The sequence below is a fragment of the Numida meleagris genome, unplaced genomic scaffold (assembly GCF_002078875.1).
Source record: "Numida meleagris isolate 19003 breed g44 Domestic line unplaced genomic scaffold, NumMel1.0 unplaced_Scaffold344, whole genome shotgun sequence".
Taxonomy (NCBI): Eukaryota; Metazoa; Chordata; class Aves; order Galliformes; family Numididae; genus Numida; species Numida meleagris.
In genome coordinates, this window is record NW_018364570.1 from 24105 (window position 1) to 39593 (window position 15489).

General features: G+C 51.1%; 2 protein-coding genes across 4 annotated transcripts in view; both read left to right on the forward strand.

Annotated features, from left to right (window-relative positions):
• LOC110391298 (feather keratin Cos1-1/Cos1-3/Cos2-1-like) overlaps positions 1-1856 on the forward strand; it is a 7180-nt gene extending 5324 nt beyond the window's left edge. The window contains exons 1-2 of one of the 3 annotated variants that reach the window (XM_021383117.1): positions 976-1161; positions 1530-1856. In XM_021383117.1, coding sequence (XP_021238792.1) covers positions 1006-1161; positions 1530-1856 — 483 coding nt within the window. In that variant the 5' untranslated portion in view covers positions 976-1005. Of the gene's footprint in view, positions 1-975; positions 1162-1529 lie in introns of those variants that run through there. The other 2 variants (XM_021383118.1, XM_021383119.1) reach the window with 2 other exon arrangements.
• Positions 1857-14021: 12165 nt separating this feature from the next.
• LOC110391299 (feather beta keratin-like) lies at positions 14022-14769 on the forward strand. Its single transcript, XM_021383120.1, has 2 exons — positions 14022-14100; positions 14462-14769. Exons 1-2 carry the CDS (start codon positions 14022-14024, stop codon positions 14767-14769), a joined length of 387 nt encoding a protein of 128 aa, XP_021238795.1.
• The last annotated feature ends 720 nt before the right edge of the window (positions 14770-15489 follow it).

A 15489-nucleotide genomic window follows, 5' to 3' on the forward strand; every position in this document is an offset into this window, starting at 1 on the left:
TTTTCTCCTTAAAGAGGATGGAACTTTACCAGAACACTGTATTTACTCTGCGATACTTCAATATCGTATACTGAACCATGTGACGTTGCTTCTGCCCAAGGTTTCAGCCCCAGCATGACTCCACACCGGGCCCATGAGTCGTAGAAATATGGTTAGCATTTGTTTCAGTATGGTGGACATGTGTCCCACCCTATACAGCTCAGGGGCTGTATTGGATGCATGTCTACTCAGCAGTGGGTTCGCACAAGGTGGGCAGCATTTCTCAGCCTTTCTCTCCTTACATTAAGCTAACCCCACCTACTTAGTCTTGGAGAGAGCTGTTCTGTCCTGACCTGGGGAGGCAGGGAGGGGTGACTGTCTCTCTGCTCATACGTTCTCAATTCTACGATGGGTAATTAAGCTCAGGATCCAAACTGGTGTGAGGCAGTCCTTGTTGAAGCCTGAGTTTGGCAATAGTAGATGGTGAATGTTGTAGGCATAGAAAAAGAGGACTGAAGATACAGATGTTTGTATTTCTGCTCCTGGGTGGGGGAGCACCTCTGCCAGGTTTGTTCTGAGGTTATTCAGCCATGCTCAAGCCCCTGCTGGCCATAGCTTCTCTCAGGAGCTCATGGGCAGAGCAGTGGAGAGTGGCCCTGTTGTGATCAGAGCACGTGTTCTTATGTGGGACACACAAGTCACACAAACACTCACCTGCTCATGCACACATGCGTGGAATCATGGAAACCTCTATACCCACAGGCACTTGCATAAATCCAGCACACAGGCTCTAGTTGTTTCACATTGATGGCCTACTAATCAGGCTGATATCATTTGCCTTTGCTGGATTCCGCCAGCATGTGAGCTGAGTGTTCTGCCCACAGCCATGTGTGTTGCCTGGAAATGCTTGGGCCTTTCTTCCTGTCCCTCAAAGGATGCCGTCCATGAGGAATGGAAATGACATAAATCAGGATGTGAAAATCAGCAGCACAGGAAACCAACACACAGCCCGTATCATTAGCTGGGATGTTTTGCATTCAAGAGGAGCTTGTCAGAAAATACTCCCTGCTGCAAGGGATGCCCCTGCATATTGGGCAGCTTGGGTCCATTATAAAAGCCAGCCCAGCTCCTTGCCTTCTCATTCCCTTTTCTCACCTCCTTCTTCTTGGGAACCAGGTGAGCGTGAAGCCCCTTCTTGTACTCCTCCTGCTCCAAACCGAGGTCTGAGCTCACTGGAACTCCCAGCTGCTATTAGCTCTGTTCCATGTGTGGCTCTGCTTGTCATGAGAGAGGAAAGTGGGGAGAATGTTTGTCATGGGAGGAGGCTGGGCCTGCAAGGAGGTGGCTTGTGGGCTAGGGTGTAGGCAGTAGCTGGATAGGTCCCAGGGGCTCCAAGTGGGCTCTGTGAGAATGAGACAAAGAATCCTTTGGACATCCGTGATCTGTCTTCAGGTCCCAGCACTGCCTGTGCATTCATTCCCTCATAGTGTGGTGATATGCTGCTCCTCATGCATCCCCATGTTCTGCTTCCTCCCTGCCCTCTCTCCCAGGTGTACCTCCAGCCTCAAGACATGTCCTGCTGTGACCAGTGCCAGCCATGCCGGCCCTGTGGCCCCACCCCTCTGGCCAGCAGCTGCAATGAGCCCTGTGTCAGGCAGTGCCAGAATTCCACCATTGTCATCCAGCCCTCTCCCGTGGTGGTGACCCTGCCCGGACCCATCCTCAGCTCCTTCCCACAGAACACCGCTGTGGGATCCTCCACCTCTGCTGCTGTTGGCAGCATCCTCAGCTCTGAGGGTGTGCCCATCACCTCGGGGGGCCTTGACCTCTCCTGCATTTCCAACCGCTACTGTGGCAGAAGGTGCAACCCCTGCTAAAGATGCTGGATGCTGACGCACACAAGGACGCCCAGTAATGCTGAACATGGCACTGGACAGAAGAACCAATGTTGTGGTGCTGTATTTGCCCTGAAAGTCACAAACGTACAGGCCAGCCTGGAGTCTCTGACAACATGGAGAAGGTCTACTGATACTCTCTTCCACTCACTCTTCCTATCTCATATCATTATTGTCTTTTCCCTTTTGAGATCTCTGTTAGTGTCCCCCAGAATGAGCCCTGAGTGACCCGCTCATCTCTCTACAACTCTCAGCTGGGAGATAGGGCTCTGTGGCAGCGCTGCCATAGGAAATGGGAACAGATCCTTGTCTGTTCCTGCTGCTTGCTGCACAGGGGGCCTCTGCTTGGTGTGACATCATTTCTCTCCCCAGACTCATTAAACACTTTCTGCATCCCTTAGAGATTCCTTCTGTGCTGATGTTTTTATTTTCCCATCTCTGTGAAGAAGGCCAAAGGAGAAAGCAATGCCTTTGTTCAGAACAAGCTATTGAGACCTCGTCAATCTTCTGGTTATTGGAGATCAGTGCACACTGCAGACATTCATCTTTCAAGCACTCTCTCTTGAAGGAGAGGAAGACATTCCTAGATGTTCCTCCACCACCAATGACCATCAGTCCCTACCTTGCTGTGTTTCTCCTTACACAGGTCTCCTTGACCCCTGAGCATGTCAAGTGAATGGAAATCCTGACAAATGACATCCTCAAGAGAGGGTCTCTGTGCATGGGGGAGGCCCAGGGAAGCCACAACTCCCACAGACTCTGGGGAAATCGATTCTTCTGGCTTTGGGAGGAGCAGTGCCGGGGAAGGAGACTCAGAGAAAGATGTTCCCAAAGGCCATCAAGAACTGGGAAGGCATAGTTTTCTTGGGCATGGCCCTCAGTCTCTATTCCACTTTTCCACCCTTCCGCTCACCTGTCACTGAGGGCACAGCTTTCCTGTGTGGGCATAGCAGCCTTCTGCAGAGCTCCTGGCCTGGCCCTACTTTTGCCATGTTGCCTAAGGTTGAGGGCTTCCACAGGTCAGTATTGCTACCAGCTACAGAAGGCCACACATTGGAGCCCTCAGTCCCTCTGAACTCACCCATGGGTGCAGGAAGGCCCAGGCTGGTGAATCATGCCCACACTCTCACAGCTTCTCGGTGGAGTCATGTCTTCCCCAAACATGTAGCGGTGATCCTCAGGCTCAGGAACTGGAAGACCCTCAAAGTGCCCCAACCCTACTCTTTTCCTCTGAAAACCTCATGTGAGAGCAGATATCCCCTTCTCCACTGGGACATGGCTGCAAGAGTGTGACATGTTTCTGCACTCAGCAGGATCTTTGTACTTCCCTCAGTCATGCAGGGCATGCACCAGCCCAAATATAGGACTCACAATATGCTGTCATTCAGCAGGCACCAAGATCCTTCGATATTCCCTGAGCCCGGGGGCTGAAATACCCGTTCTGTTCCACGCAGTATCGCTGCTCCCCAAAACAGACTCCAGGGACTTCACACATCATCACACTCTGCCGATCTGTTTTGTGGGGGCTTTGCTTTCACACAGATTCTGTGTGATGCCAGCACCACAGCAATGGCATGGAGAATCATTTCTACATGTTGTGAGAATGGCAGCACCTCTCATCAGGCCACCTTTTGTGTCAGGCAGTGCTGGCTCAGGTGGGATCACAAGACAACGAGCATCAGAACCAAGCCTACCAAAGCCCAGTGCAACTACAAAAATAGCTCTGCGCTGGTCCCTCACCAAGGGTCTCTACACAACAGCACAGCCCTCCTCTCACTCTGCTGCAGGTGTATGGCAGCTTTCAGGTAGGCAAGTGCTGGATTTGGCCTTGGCCTCTGGTAGAGGGAACCACGCTGAGCTGGGAGGGACAGGCAAAGAATGCCTTCTGGTGAGTGAGATTAGAGGGAATAGAGACAACTGTGGAGGTGATGCCGATGTAGGAAACTATCATGAAAAGCAGAGCGCCTTGGAGGATGAGGATAGGCACCATAAAGCCAAGGGTAAAGCCTGACTGTACCCCCACAGGCCAGCCTCAGAAGAGGCCCATCCTCACAGTAGAAACTGACAGTGATATTCCTGGGACCCACTCTGTACCCAGGCAATAAGGAAACTCTTGAGATACACATGCACTGATCACACTCCGCTGTGACAAAGGTGAGGCCAGGATTAGGAGAGACATGGAGCAGACAATGACAAACAGTACCGTGTGTCACCTGGGATGATCTGTTGAGCCCAGGAGAATGAATTCAGTCACAAAAGGCATGTTCTCCTTTGCCATGGCTCTGTGTTTTCAGAAGAAGATGATGCCAGAGTGAGGTTTGATAGCTCCTTAAGAGCAGCAGCAAACTTCAAACAGGATGTCTTCTTCTGGCTTAACATGGTCTTCTCATGGTCTCTGCTGATCACTGCTGGTAGCAATCTCTCTCCACCTCCTCTCTCTCTCACTTCTACCACAGACATTCCTATCAAAAGAATTGTCCATCCTTCTGCAGGCATTCATTCAGGCATTCTTTACCTCATGAGCCTTCCTGGAAGTGAGCTATAAATTACAGTCTCGGAAGTTCTTATTGTTGCTGACCTTTTTTCTTCTGTCTCATACTTGGCCTAGAAATCCTAGGGACTCTCAGTGCTAACACTCAGAAGAAGCTTCCATGAGGGAATGGGTGTAACAAAATCCAGAAAATGAAAAGGCAGTGTAAGTGGAAACAGCCACACAGCCCATATCATTAGCTGCGATGTTCTCCATTCATTACATGCACTGCAGAGAATGGTCACTTCTCTGGATGCTACCCCTGGGCCAAGGGCAGTGCAGGGCCAACATATTTTAAAAAAGGGTCCTGTCTGGATGAAGCCAAGAAACCCTCTTACCTTTCTGAGACATGCCCCACTATGACCAGTGCCTGCCATGCCCGTCCTATGGTACAACCTCACCAGCCAACAGCTGCGAGTAACTATGTGTCAGGCAGGGGAAAAAATGTACTGTTATCGTTAAACGCCTTCCCATAACAGTGGCCCTCCGTGGCCTCATCCTCAGCTCTTACCTGCGGAACACCGTTGTGGTATCCTTCACCTCTGCTGCACTTGACAGCATCCTCATGTGATGGAGTCACCATCACCACCGGGTGTTTTGACCTCTCCTGCATTTCCAGACACAACTACGGCAGAAAGTGCCCCCCATGCTAAATGCTAAGTTCCCCATTTTCTCCTTTTTTTTCTCTCTTTTCCTTGTATTCCCTTCTTCTGCGTGTGTAATTCGCCATAGCCAACCTGGGTGATATGTCGGCCTCTCTCCCTCTACAGGACCGACAGATGAATGTCTGAAAGGGTCTTCACCATGGGTGATGGACACAGATTTTTGGCAGCTCTGATGCTTCCTGCACAACAGCTCCCTTTAGAAGAAAACTCATTTCCCTCTTCAGAGTCATTAACATTTTTTGCATCCCAGCCTCTGCCTCCATGTGATCCTGTTCAAGGTGGTCTCAAGTTGCTAGGAATGAATGGCAGCCCTGGACTGCAGATGATAAGGTGAGGACTCACGGGAGCCTTTCATCATGTGGAAAGCATTCCTGATGAAGGATTACTACTAGAAAACCAGGCATCATCTCCAGCGCTCCTCCCAACTTTGAGATTTCCACATGGAGCTTAGGGAAGGAAGTTCTTACTGAAGCTGCGTACCACCACTGTTGAGGTCTCCCAGAACCTGGGAAAGTTTACCCTGCCAGGGCTTAGGGTAAAAGTCAGAGAACTGTGAAACATTCTGCACAGGACTGCAAAGCTCAGGTGAGTTTCAGACCAGTTGCTTAAAGCCCTCAGTGCACAGCAGAGCATACAAATCATAATGGAGCATGTGTTCTCTGCAAAGCCCATGGAAAAACTGTGTTATCCAGGAGTGTAAAGGAAGAGGAGTTGCAGGTCAGAGTCTCAATCATAACATTACATTCCTCTCAAGCCACAGTCATCAGTCCCTTCTGGAAGACGATGCTGACCTGCAGATCTCTGGGTGCACAGGGGAAGCAGCACTGCCAGGGGAGAGATGAGGGCCCCTTCCCCAGAGCTCCACCTTGCACAGACACACCCCCTCCCTCCCCGGGGTTGTTGCACAGCCAAGGAAGCTCTCTGCACCAGGGTGTCCTGCACAGCACAGAGGTACAAGGTGCTGTCAGAGAGCTCGACTTCTGCCAGCCTCAGGAGGCTGTATTTCCCAGTGGTGTTGAGCCACGTGGTGAAGCGGCCGTTCTGCTTGGGGCCTGCTGCTGCCTGATATGTGACCAGCTGGGGGGCTTGGCCTTTCTTCTGCTCATACCAAAGCAAGCTAGGAAAGCCAGAAGTCCGGTATGTGCAGGTGGTCTGGAAAGTGTCTCTCTCCTCCACTGTGACCTGTCCTTCTTGCTGGGTGACAATGGTCTGCCCCACGGCATCTGGAAGAAGAAAGCAAGGGTGAGCATCCCTCCAGGGAAGGCTCCAGTCTGCCAACACAGAGTGGATATAAAACAGTGGGAGAGAAGGCTCCCTGTCCATTGCCCTGCAGCAAGGTCTTGAGGCCTGGGCATAGCAAGGTGGTTTTGGAAGGAGACCTGAGCTTGTAGGCCAGAGTGGATCCTGTGCTGTGACCCCTACAGAGTGGAACAGGGAACAGCCTGTCATGCCTCCACAGGGGTGAGGGACCCATGGAACTACTGGGAAAGATGCATCCTGCTTCTCCATCCCTGTCATCCTCGAGGGCTCCTAAGTCCGTTACTATACACAAAGCTGAGCTGAAGGGTGACAAGTGAGATCTTTGGGTGTACTGACAACCAGGAGAACACTGGAGGTTATGGCTGAGATGCACCAGGCAGACCCCCCATAATGCTGATGGGATGAGATGTTTAATGTCACCGTTGTTACTTTGACAGGATCTGCTTTTTCTGTTGGAAAGGCTGAAATGTGGAACTGCAGAGATGGCTGCAATCTCTGGGGGTGGCAGCAGGTGAAGCAGAAGAGAAAGTCTGAGAGAGAGAGAATGGAAGAGAAAAGCAGGAGAGGGTCCTGAGGTCTCCCTTCTCCATCTTCCCTCCTCATTTCCAACAACTGCAGCATCTTGAGAGAACTGGTGCAAAGCCACAGCAGTCAGTCGACATTTGCCCAACTTTTATTGCTCCTCAGGAGCTGTTTGCCACACAGACCTGGTGAGGCTGGTCTTGACCATGTGTCCAAGGAAGGCACACACATGGACACCCACACAGGACACAGCTGCCCACACAGACTGCCTCAGGCAGGGTACTCACTGCCATAAGCAACACCCCCATATAACACCACCATTTCTCTTACAGACCTTAAGCACTGAGCCAAGTCCTGTTCCTCCTCTCTGGCTAATCAGGGTTGCAGTTCCCCAGGGGAAGCACACACCTTCACCCACTAGCTTCACAAGCACTCCCACAGTCACACATCCCCTCAGTGTTAGCACTGGCCCTCAGCACAACTAATACTCCTGCCTGGAGCCTGGCTTCTCTTACCCAGTCTCCTCCTTTGGGTCTCCTCCTTTGCCTGGGTTAGGCCAGCCTGCTGTCCGCTAGCCAACAGATGCGTGCAGTCACCCACTCCTCTCGCACACATCCCCACACTCGTGGTGATCCCTCAGATATTACCAGGGGATCTCAGCCTGCCTAACCTTCGCACACAGGTCTTGAGCTTCCTTACCCACCTCTCTCCCAAACTTACTTTAAAACACTTTCGTCCCAGTCACTGGTTTAATGCTGATGTGCTGTGGATGTTTTCCTGGTTGTTGGAACCCAGATGTCTCCTGCACACCGGTCTCTGCATCTACTGGCCTAGACCTGGGGGAGCTCCCACATGACAAAGAGAGAATAGTTGCCAGCTGCACAGACAAGCCAGAACTTAAGAAGAAGGCAGCATGGGCTGTGGTGGTCAGGCACAGGGCTCATCCTAGCAGGCGTTCTGACTGGAAATTTTTGTCCTCTCCCCTCTGCAGTGCATCCCCTTGCTCCTCCCCACCCTCCCTTTTCCCACAACTTTGACCCTTCCCCTAAGCATCCCTTTAAAATTCTGCATAGATCTCACAGGTCCCTCTGGAGCACTCCTAGTCTTCTTTTTCATCTTGTCACTTGTCACTCACAAAGATCAGGCTCGCTCACTTCTAATCTAAATGTCCGTCAGTTAGGGGCTGAAGTTCTGGCCTCAATCCTTGTCTCCCTCTTTGCTTACAGATTGGGGTCATGCTGCTCTTTGTTTATTTAAAGCATTAATGGAGAATTACACACTATTGGTCCAGGACTGATCCCTGAGAGTCCAATTTATTGATTCCAATCCCCAGCTGTGCTCTGACTCGCTGGTCACAACAGAACTTTCCTGAGAGCAGTGTGAGGCGGGATCAGGTCACACCCAGGATCTGGGCCAGTTCTTCCAAAAGGGCCCCAAGGAGCCCCTGAGGAGTGACCCAGGCTGACATCACTTCCCTTTACTGGACTCTTCCAGTGCAGCAGCTGAATCTTCTGCCCAAATGGATGTGCAGTGCCTGGAAAAGCCTGAGTCTCTCTTCCTGCCACTCGTAAGATACCTTCAGCAAGGAATGAACACCGCATTAAGCTGGAAATGAAATTAAGCAGCACAAGTTGCCAACGTATAGTCCATATCATTATCTGGAGTGTTTTGCATTCAAGAGGAGGTGATCAGTAAATAATCACAGAATCACAGAATCATAGGGGCTGGAAGGGACCTCTAGAGATCATCGAGTACAACCCCCCTGCCAAAGCAGGCTCCCTAGACCAGGTTGCACAGGTAATCACTGCTAGAAGTGATGCCTCTGGACATGGGTCCGTTTTTGTCCACTACAAAAGGCAGCACAGCTCCTTGTCCTCTCATCCACTGTTCTTGCCACATTCTCCTTTGGAATCAGGTGCGTGAGAAGCCCCTTCTTATCCAGCCCTGATTCCAAATGGAGTTCTCAGCTTCCATCAGCTCTATGCCAAATCTTGGGACTGCTTTCACGGGGAAGGGAAGTGTAGAGAAGATTTGTCGTTGAGGCATTCTGTGCATGAACCAATGTATGTTATGTACGGGCTAGAGTCTGGACAGTAGCTGGATAGATCCTGGTGGCACAATTTGGGCTCTGGTAGGATGAGACCAAAAGCCCTTAACTGTCCAGCTCCCAGACGTGTACCTGCCTTGCTACCCTCATGTTGTGTTTGCAGCCTGCTTGTCATGCATCCCCGTGTTCTGTTTCCTCCCTGCCCTCTCTCCCAGATGCAAATGCAGCCCCAAGACATGTCCGGCTGTGAGCAGGGCCAGCAGCTGCAATGAGCCCTGGGTCAGGCCGTGCCAGAACTTCACCATTGTCATCCAGCCCTCTCCCATGGTGGTGACCCTACCTGGACACATCCTCAGCTCCTTCCTGCTGAACACTGCAGTTGGATCCTCCACCTCTGCTGCTGTTGGCAGCATCCTCAGCTTTGAGGGCGTGCCCATCACCTCGGGGGGCTTTGACCTCTCCTGCATTTTCAACCACTGCTGAGGCAGAAGGTGCCCCCCCCGCCTCTAAAAATGCTGGACACTGCCCCAGACAAGGACCTCCAGGAACTCTGGACACAGCACTGGACGGAACAACAAACAAAGGAAGAGGCCAGTCTGACTTCTCTGGCAACATGGAGAAGTCTCTTGGTACTCTCTTTCACTCACTTTTCCCGTCTAATATCTTTGCTGTCTTTTCCCCCCAGAGATCTCTGTTAGTACCCCTCAAAACCAGCCTCAAGTGACCTGCTTGCCTCTCTACAATTCTTAGTCAGGAAATGGGGGCCCTGTGGCAACGCCACCATAGGAATAATTCCTGCTTCTCCCCACACTTGGTGTCCACTCTTGGAGTGACATCATCACCTTCCTGAGACTTGTTAAACATTTGCTGCAACATTTAGTGTGTCCTTCCCTGCTTTTTTTCTGTCTGCGTATAGATCACTCCTCTAGATATTGGAGGCCAGTGCACACTGCCGGGATTTCAACTTTCAGGCACTGCCTTTTGAAGTAGAGGAAGGCATCCCTTGTTACTCCATAACCAATGGCTGCCAGTCCTTGCCTTGCTGCGTCTCTGCTTAGGAATGTCATAGAATCATAGTATTGTAGAATCATAGAATGGTTTGGGTTGGAAGGGACCTTTAAGATCATCTAGTTCCAACTCTCCCGCTCTAGGCAGGGACACCTCCGTCTAGGCCAGGTTGCTCAAAGTCCCATGCAGCCTGGCCTTGAGTGATTCCAGGGAGGGGGCATTCACAACCTCACTGGGCAACCTGTTCCAGTGTCTCACCACCCTCACACTAAAGAATTTCTCCCTGACATCTACTCTAAATATTCCCTTTTTCCAGTTTAAAATCATTTCCCATCATCCTGTCGCTGCTGTCACAGACTACCTAGACTGCAGCAAAGCCTTTGACACCATCTCCCACAGTATTCTCCTGGAGATGCTGGCAGACCGTGGCTTGGACGGGTATACTCTTTGGATGGGAAAAAACACTGGCCCCGAGAGTGGTGGTGGACGGAGATAAATCCAGCTGGTGACCCGTCAGGAGCGGTGTTCCCCAGGGGTTGGTTTTTGGGCCCACCCAGTTTGATGTCATTATTACTGATCTGAATGAAGGAATCAAATGCACCTTCTGCAAGTTTCAAATGACACCAATGTGGGGGCAAGTATTCATCTTCCTGAAGATACTGCAGAGAGACCTGGACAGAATGGATCGATGGGCTGAAGCCAACTGTATGAACTTTAACAAGACCACATGCCATCTCCATCCCTTTCATCACAACAACCCATGCATGGCTACAGGCTTGAGGGAGAGTTGCTGGGCAGCTGCACAGAGGAAAAGGATCCAGCGGCTGCTGGTTAACAGCCAGCTGAACATGAGCCAGCAGTGTGCTCAGGTGGCCAAGAAGGCCAGTGGAATCCTGGCTTGCATCAGAAATAATGGAGTCAGCAGGACTAGGGAGGTGATCATCGCTCCGTACTCGGCACAGGTGAGGCTGCACCTCAAGTGCTGTGTTCAGTTTTGGCCCCTCACTACTCGAAAGACCTTGAGGTCCTGGAGCATGTCCAAAGAAGGGCAGTGAAGCTGTGAAGTCTGATGAGGAGCAGATGAGGGAAGTGGGACTGTTTAGTCTGGAGAACAGGAGATTCAGGAGACACCTTATCGCTCTGTACAACTGCCTGAAAGGAGGTTGTAGCAAGGTGGAAGTCGGCCTTTTTTTCCCAGGTAACGAGCAATAGGACAAGAAGTAAGGGCTTTGTTTGACACCACCCAGCTCCTCTTTCCTCAAGCAAATGCTAAGAATGCAGTCACAAAAGAGAGCTGCACCCCAGGGACGAGTTGCTGGGCAACTCCAAGGCCTCTGGAGATGTTGGCACCAGGAGGAGAAGAACAGCCTGAGCACCCATGCATGTCATTGGGACATCATTTTCACAGGAAATCTACTTGGACAAGACCTCTCTTTCCCAATTCCAGTGAGACTGGCTGAACTGCCAAACTTCATAGGCCGCTTAAACATGACAAATACGAAAGGAGCACACTTCAGAAAGAGTGGAGGAAGAGCTCTGTGTCCAGCTGAGGTTGGAGGCTTGGGGGTGCTCAGGGTATTTCACTGACCCAGCAAGAGTCCATTCCCCAGTCCCCAAGAGTCACTGTTTCGGACTACCCAACAACACGGAATACAGAAAGTCAGAGGCGTGGGATGGGACTGTCAGGAGAGCCCATGTCATGTGGCTGGTCCCTCTCCAGCTCTCAGGAGAGCCCCAGCATAGCCTGTGAGCTGTGCTTAGGGAGGGCTCTGCTGCAGCCAAGCGTCCTGACTTGGAGCTGCAGGATGAGGCCTCAAAAGTATACCCACTCTGGTGGACCCCTCCCAGTCTCTCTTATCAGCCAGCTGCCAGATTCCGGGCGCATCTTCAGCTCAGAAACAGTCTCTGAGCTAAAAGCACGGGGCAATCCATCACACAGAGGCCAAGAAAAAGACCTGAGCTGAGAACAGGCAGCAAATCCTGAGGAACAGGAAACACAGGGAATTCTAGAATCATAGGACATCCTGAGGGAGAACAGACAAACAAACAAGAATCATTGACTCCATCTCCTTTCTCCGGACAGGATTAATGAAAAACTAAACCATAAGCCACTTGAATCCTGTCTCAGTTGCAACACATTCTTTTGTATCTATTTCAAGAAATCTTATAAATTCCTGCAGAAGGCAGCTGGATGAGATAGAGAATTGAAACCCAGCAGTCCAGCCCACCTGCCTGGGCATCCAAACACATGAGACCACTGGAGTGAGTTGGGATGGAGGGATAGAGGAAGACATGGCAAATGTGCATGCGGGGTAGCCCCAGGCCAGCATCACTTGCCTGAGGTGGATCCCCCATCAGCACTTGAGCTGAGTCCTCTGCCATCACTGACTCATTCCTGGCCCAGAAGTGCTGGGGCCTCTCAATCTCAGCACTCAGAAGCCTCTGTGAGGGAATGGGTATGGCATAAGCCAGGAAATGAACAAGCAGCATTAAGGGAAGCAGCCACACAGCTCACGTCATTGGCTGTTTTCCATTCATCACAAGCACCTTAGGAAATTGTCCGATCCATGAAGGCTTTGTCTGGGATTGGGGCAGTGCAGCGTCACCATTAAAGGCAGCCCAATTCCTTGACCTTCTAGTCAGCATCTAACCCTCTTTGTTCTTAGTAACCACGTGAGTCTGAAGCCCTTCTCCCACATCCTTTTCTGATCATGTCTGGATGAAGCGAAGACAACATTGTGCTCTTTTGTGCAATTTTATAAGACCACAAACACCTTCCTTCAGATGAAAGGCTGAGAGTCCTGGTACTGTTTATCCTTGAGAAGAATAAGAACATATCTTATCAATGCTTAAAAATAACTAAAAGGCAGATGTCAAGAGGATGGGGCTAGGCTTTTTTCTGTGGTGCCCACTGACAGGACAGGTGGGAACAGCCACAAAGACATACACAGGAAGCTCCATCCAAGCGTGGGAAAGAATTTCTTTACTTTGAGCATGAAAGAGCAGAGCATTGGAGCAAGCTGCCTTGAGACATTTGGAATCTCCATCTCCGGAGATATTCAAAACCCACCTGGATGCTTTCCTGTTTGACCAAATCTAGGGAACCTGCTTTAGCATGGCAGTAGAACTAGATGATGGCCAGAAGTCCCTTCCGACGCCCTCAATTCTGTGATTCTACCAGCCAACAAAGATGTTTCATTGGAGTGTTCATGAGAGGGTGCTGGACTGCTACTTAAATGTCCCTATCCTTTGATTTCTCCCTGCAGTCTCTCCCAGGTACAACTTCAGCCCTCATCCATGTCCTGCTATGACCGGTGTCTACCATGCTTAGTGCCTGCCATGCTGGCCCTGTGGCCTGACCCCGCTGGTCAAAAGCTACAGTGATGCAGTGCCAGAGCACCAGCGTCATCAGTGAGCCCCCTCTTGCAATAGTGGTCCTGTCTGCCTCCATCCACAGCTCCTTCCTGCAGAACACTACTGTGAGATCCTCCAAGTCTGCTGCTGTTGGCAGCATCCTCAGCAGTGATGGAGTCCCCATCAGCTTCATTTGCTGTTAGCTCGCATGCATTTCAAGATGGTGCTGCAGCAGACAGGTCCCCACTGTGCTAAAGACACTGATGAGAGCTCCGGACAGGTCCCCTGGGAACGCAGAAGATGATGCCAGAATGAGGACTGAGATCCTGGCCAGTCATGTCAGGAAGGATGAGTGTCTGCTACTTCTTACATCTGAGGCTTCCACTTTGCTGCGTCCTTTAGTTTGTGCCCATGTGGTCTTTAAACCTGCATAGAGCTGGCCTTGGGAGAAAACATTTGCTTTGGTGGGAATTAGCTGAGGACACTCCATCACTCCTATAGGCGCTGGAGGAGGGGACACACTGAAGAGATTCATCTTTCAGGCACTGTCTCTTAGAGTTGAGGAAGAATTCCTTTCATCACAGTACTTCAAAGAAACCTTCTTTAGAGTATTGGCATGGCAGAAATCTGGAAATGAAAAGGTAGCACTGCAGGAAACCAAAACACAGCCCATATAATGAGAAGGGATAGCACGCACTCAAGGTTAGCTTGTCAGACAATTATGGCCTATATCACCAGTGAGTGCCTCAAGGCCTGAAGCAATGAAGGACCAGTATAAAAGGAAGCTAAATTCCCAGCTCTCTCATCCACTTCTCCTGCCTCCTTCTCGCTGGGAACCAGGTAAGTGAGAAGCCCTCTCTCCTCCTCTTGCTAAGTGGAATTTTGCCTCAACAGAAACCTTAACAGATAGTGAAGCTCCTTGCTATGGGAGATCATGGACGGGACAGGGTCTGCATAGAGACTGCTTGGGACACAGCTTACATGGCTTTTGATTTATGCACTCTGTGAAAGTCTCCCTGGGCCAAACTGTTCTTTGTAGAGCCCTGGTATAATGAGGTGATGTGACATGCTCTCACAGCTTCCTCCTCCTCCACCCCGAGTAGTTGCCTTTGCTCCTGTGTGAGAGGCTATCCAGGCTGCCCCACCATACCCAAGTGATCTCCTTCTATCCCACTCTCTTAGGTATACCTCCAGCCTCAAGTCATGTCCTGCTACAGCCAGTGCGTGCCATGCCGGCCCTGCGGCCCCACCCCTCTGGCCAGCAGCTGCAATGAGCCCTGTGTCAGGCAGTGCCAGAACTCCAACGTCGTCATCGAGCCCTCTCCCGTGGTGGTGACCCTGCCCGGACCCATCCTCAGCTCCTTCCCGCAGAACACTGTTGTGGGATCCTCCACCTCCGCTGCTGTTGGCAGCATCCTCAGCTCTGAGGGCGTGCCCATCACCTCGGGGGGCTTTAACTTGTCCGGTTTCGGCAGCGGCTACTGCGGCAGAAGGTGCCTGCCCTGCTAAAGCCGCTGGCCGTGGTCCTGGAGAAATTCGTCCAGAAATCACGAACGTGGAGCTGGATCGCCCGACCATACTCAGCTACTCTAGGAAACGCTGAGAGGAAGGGGCAAGCCTGGGCTTTCTGAAAACTTGGCTCATGGCTCTTTTTCTATTCCTCTAACTACCTTTTTCTCACCATTTTCTCTTTTNAGAACACTGTTGTGGGATCCTCCACCTCCGCTGCTGTTGGCAGCATCCTCAGCTCTGAGGGCGTGCCCATCACCTCGGGGGGCTTTAACTTGTCTGGCTTCGGCAGCGGCTACTGTGGCAGAAGGTGCCTGCCCTGCTAAAGCCACTGGCCTGGGTCCTGGAGACATGCCTGAAGACCCTACAAGCACGGTGCTGAATCAAGAAGGAATCTTCAAGCCACTGCTTTCAGAACAGTTGACCATCCTCAGCTACTCCAGGAAATAGTGAATGGAAGGGAGAAGCCTGTGCTTTCTGACAACCTGGCTCACGTCTCTGCTTCTGTTCCTCTACCCACCTACCTACCTCTTTCTGCACTTTCATTTTTGCATTCTTTTTTTTTCCCTTATTCTCCTCTGAGCTGTGAGGTTCCTCAGAACCAGTCCATCCTCTGCCAGAAAAGAAGGCACTAGCCTTGCATGAACTCAACTGTGGCATCAGGCAAATCCTGCCCTGTGGAGCCTGTGCTCAGTAGGACCTCGTTTTCTACTTTAAACA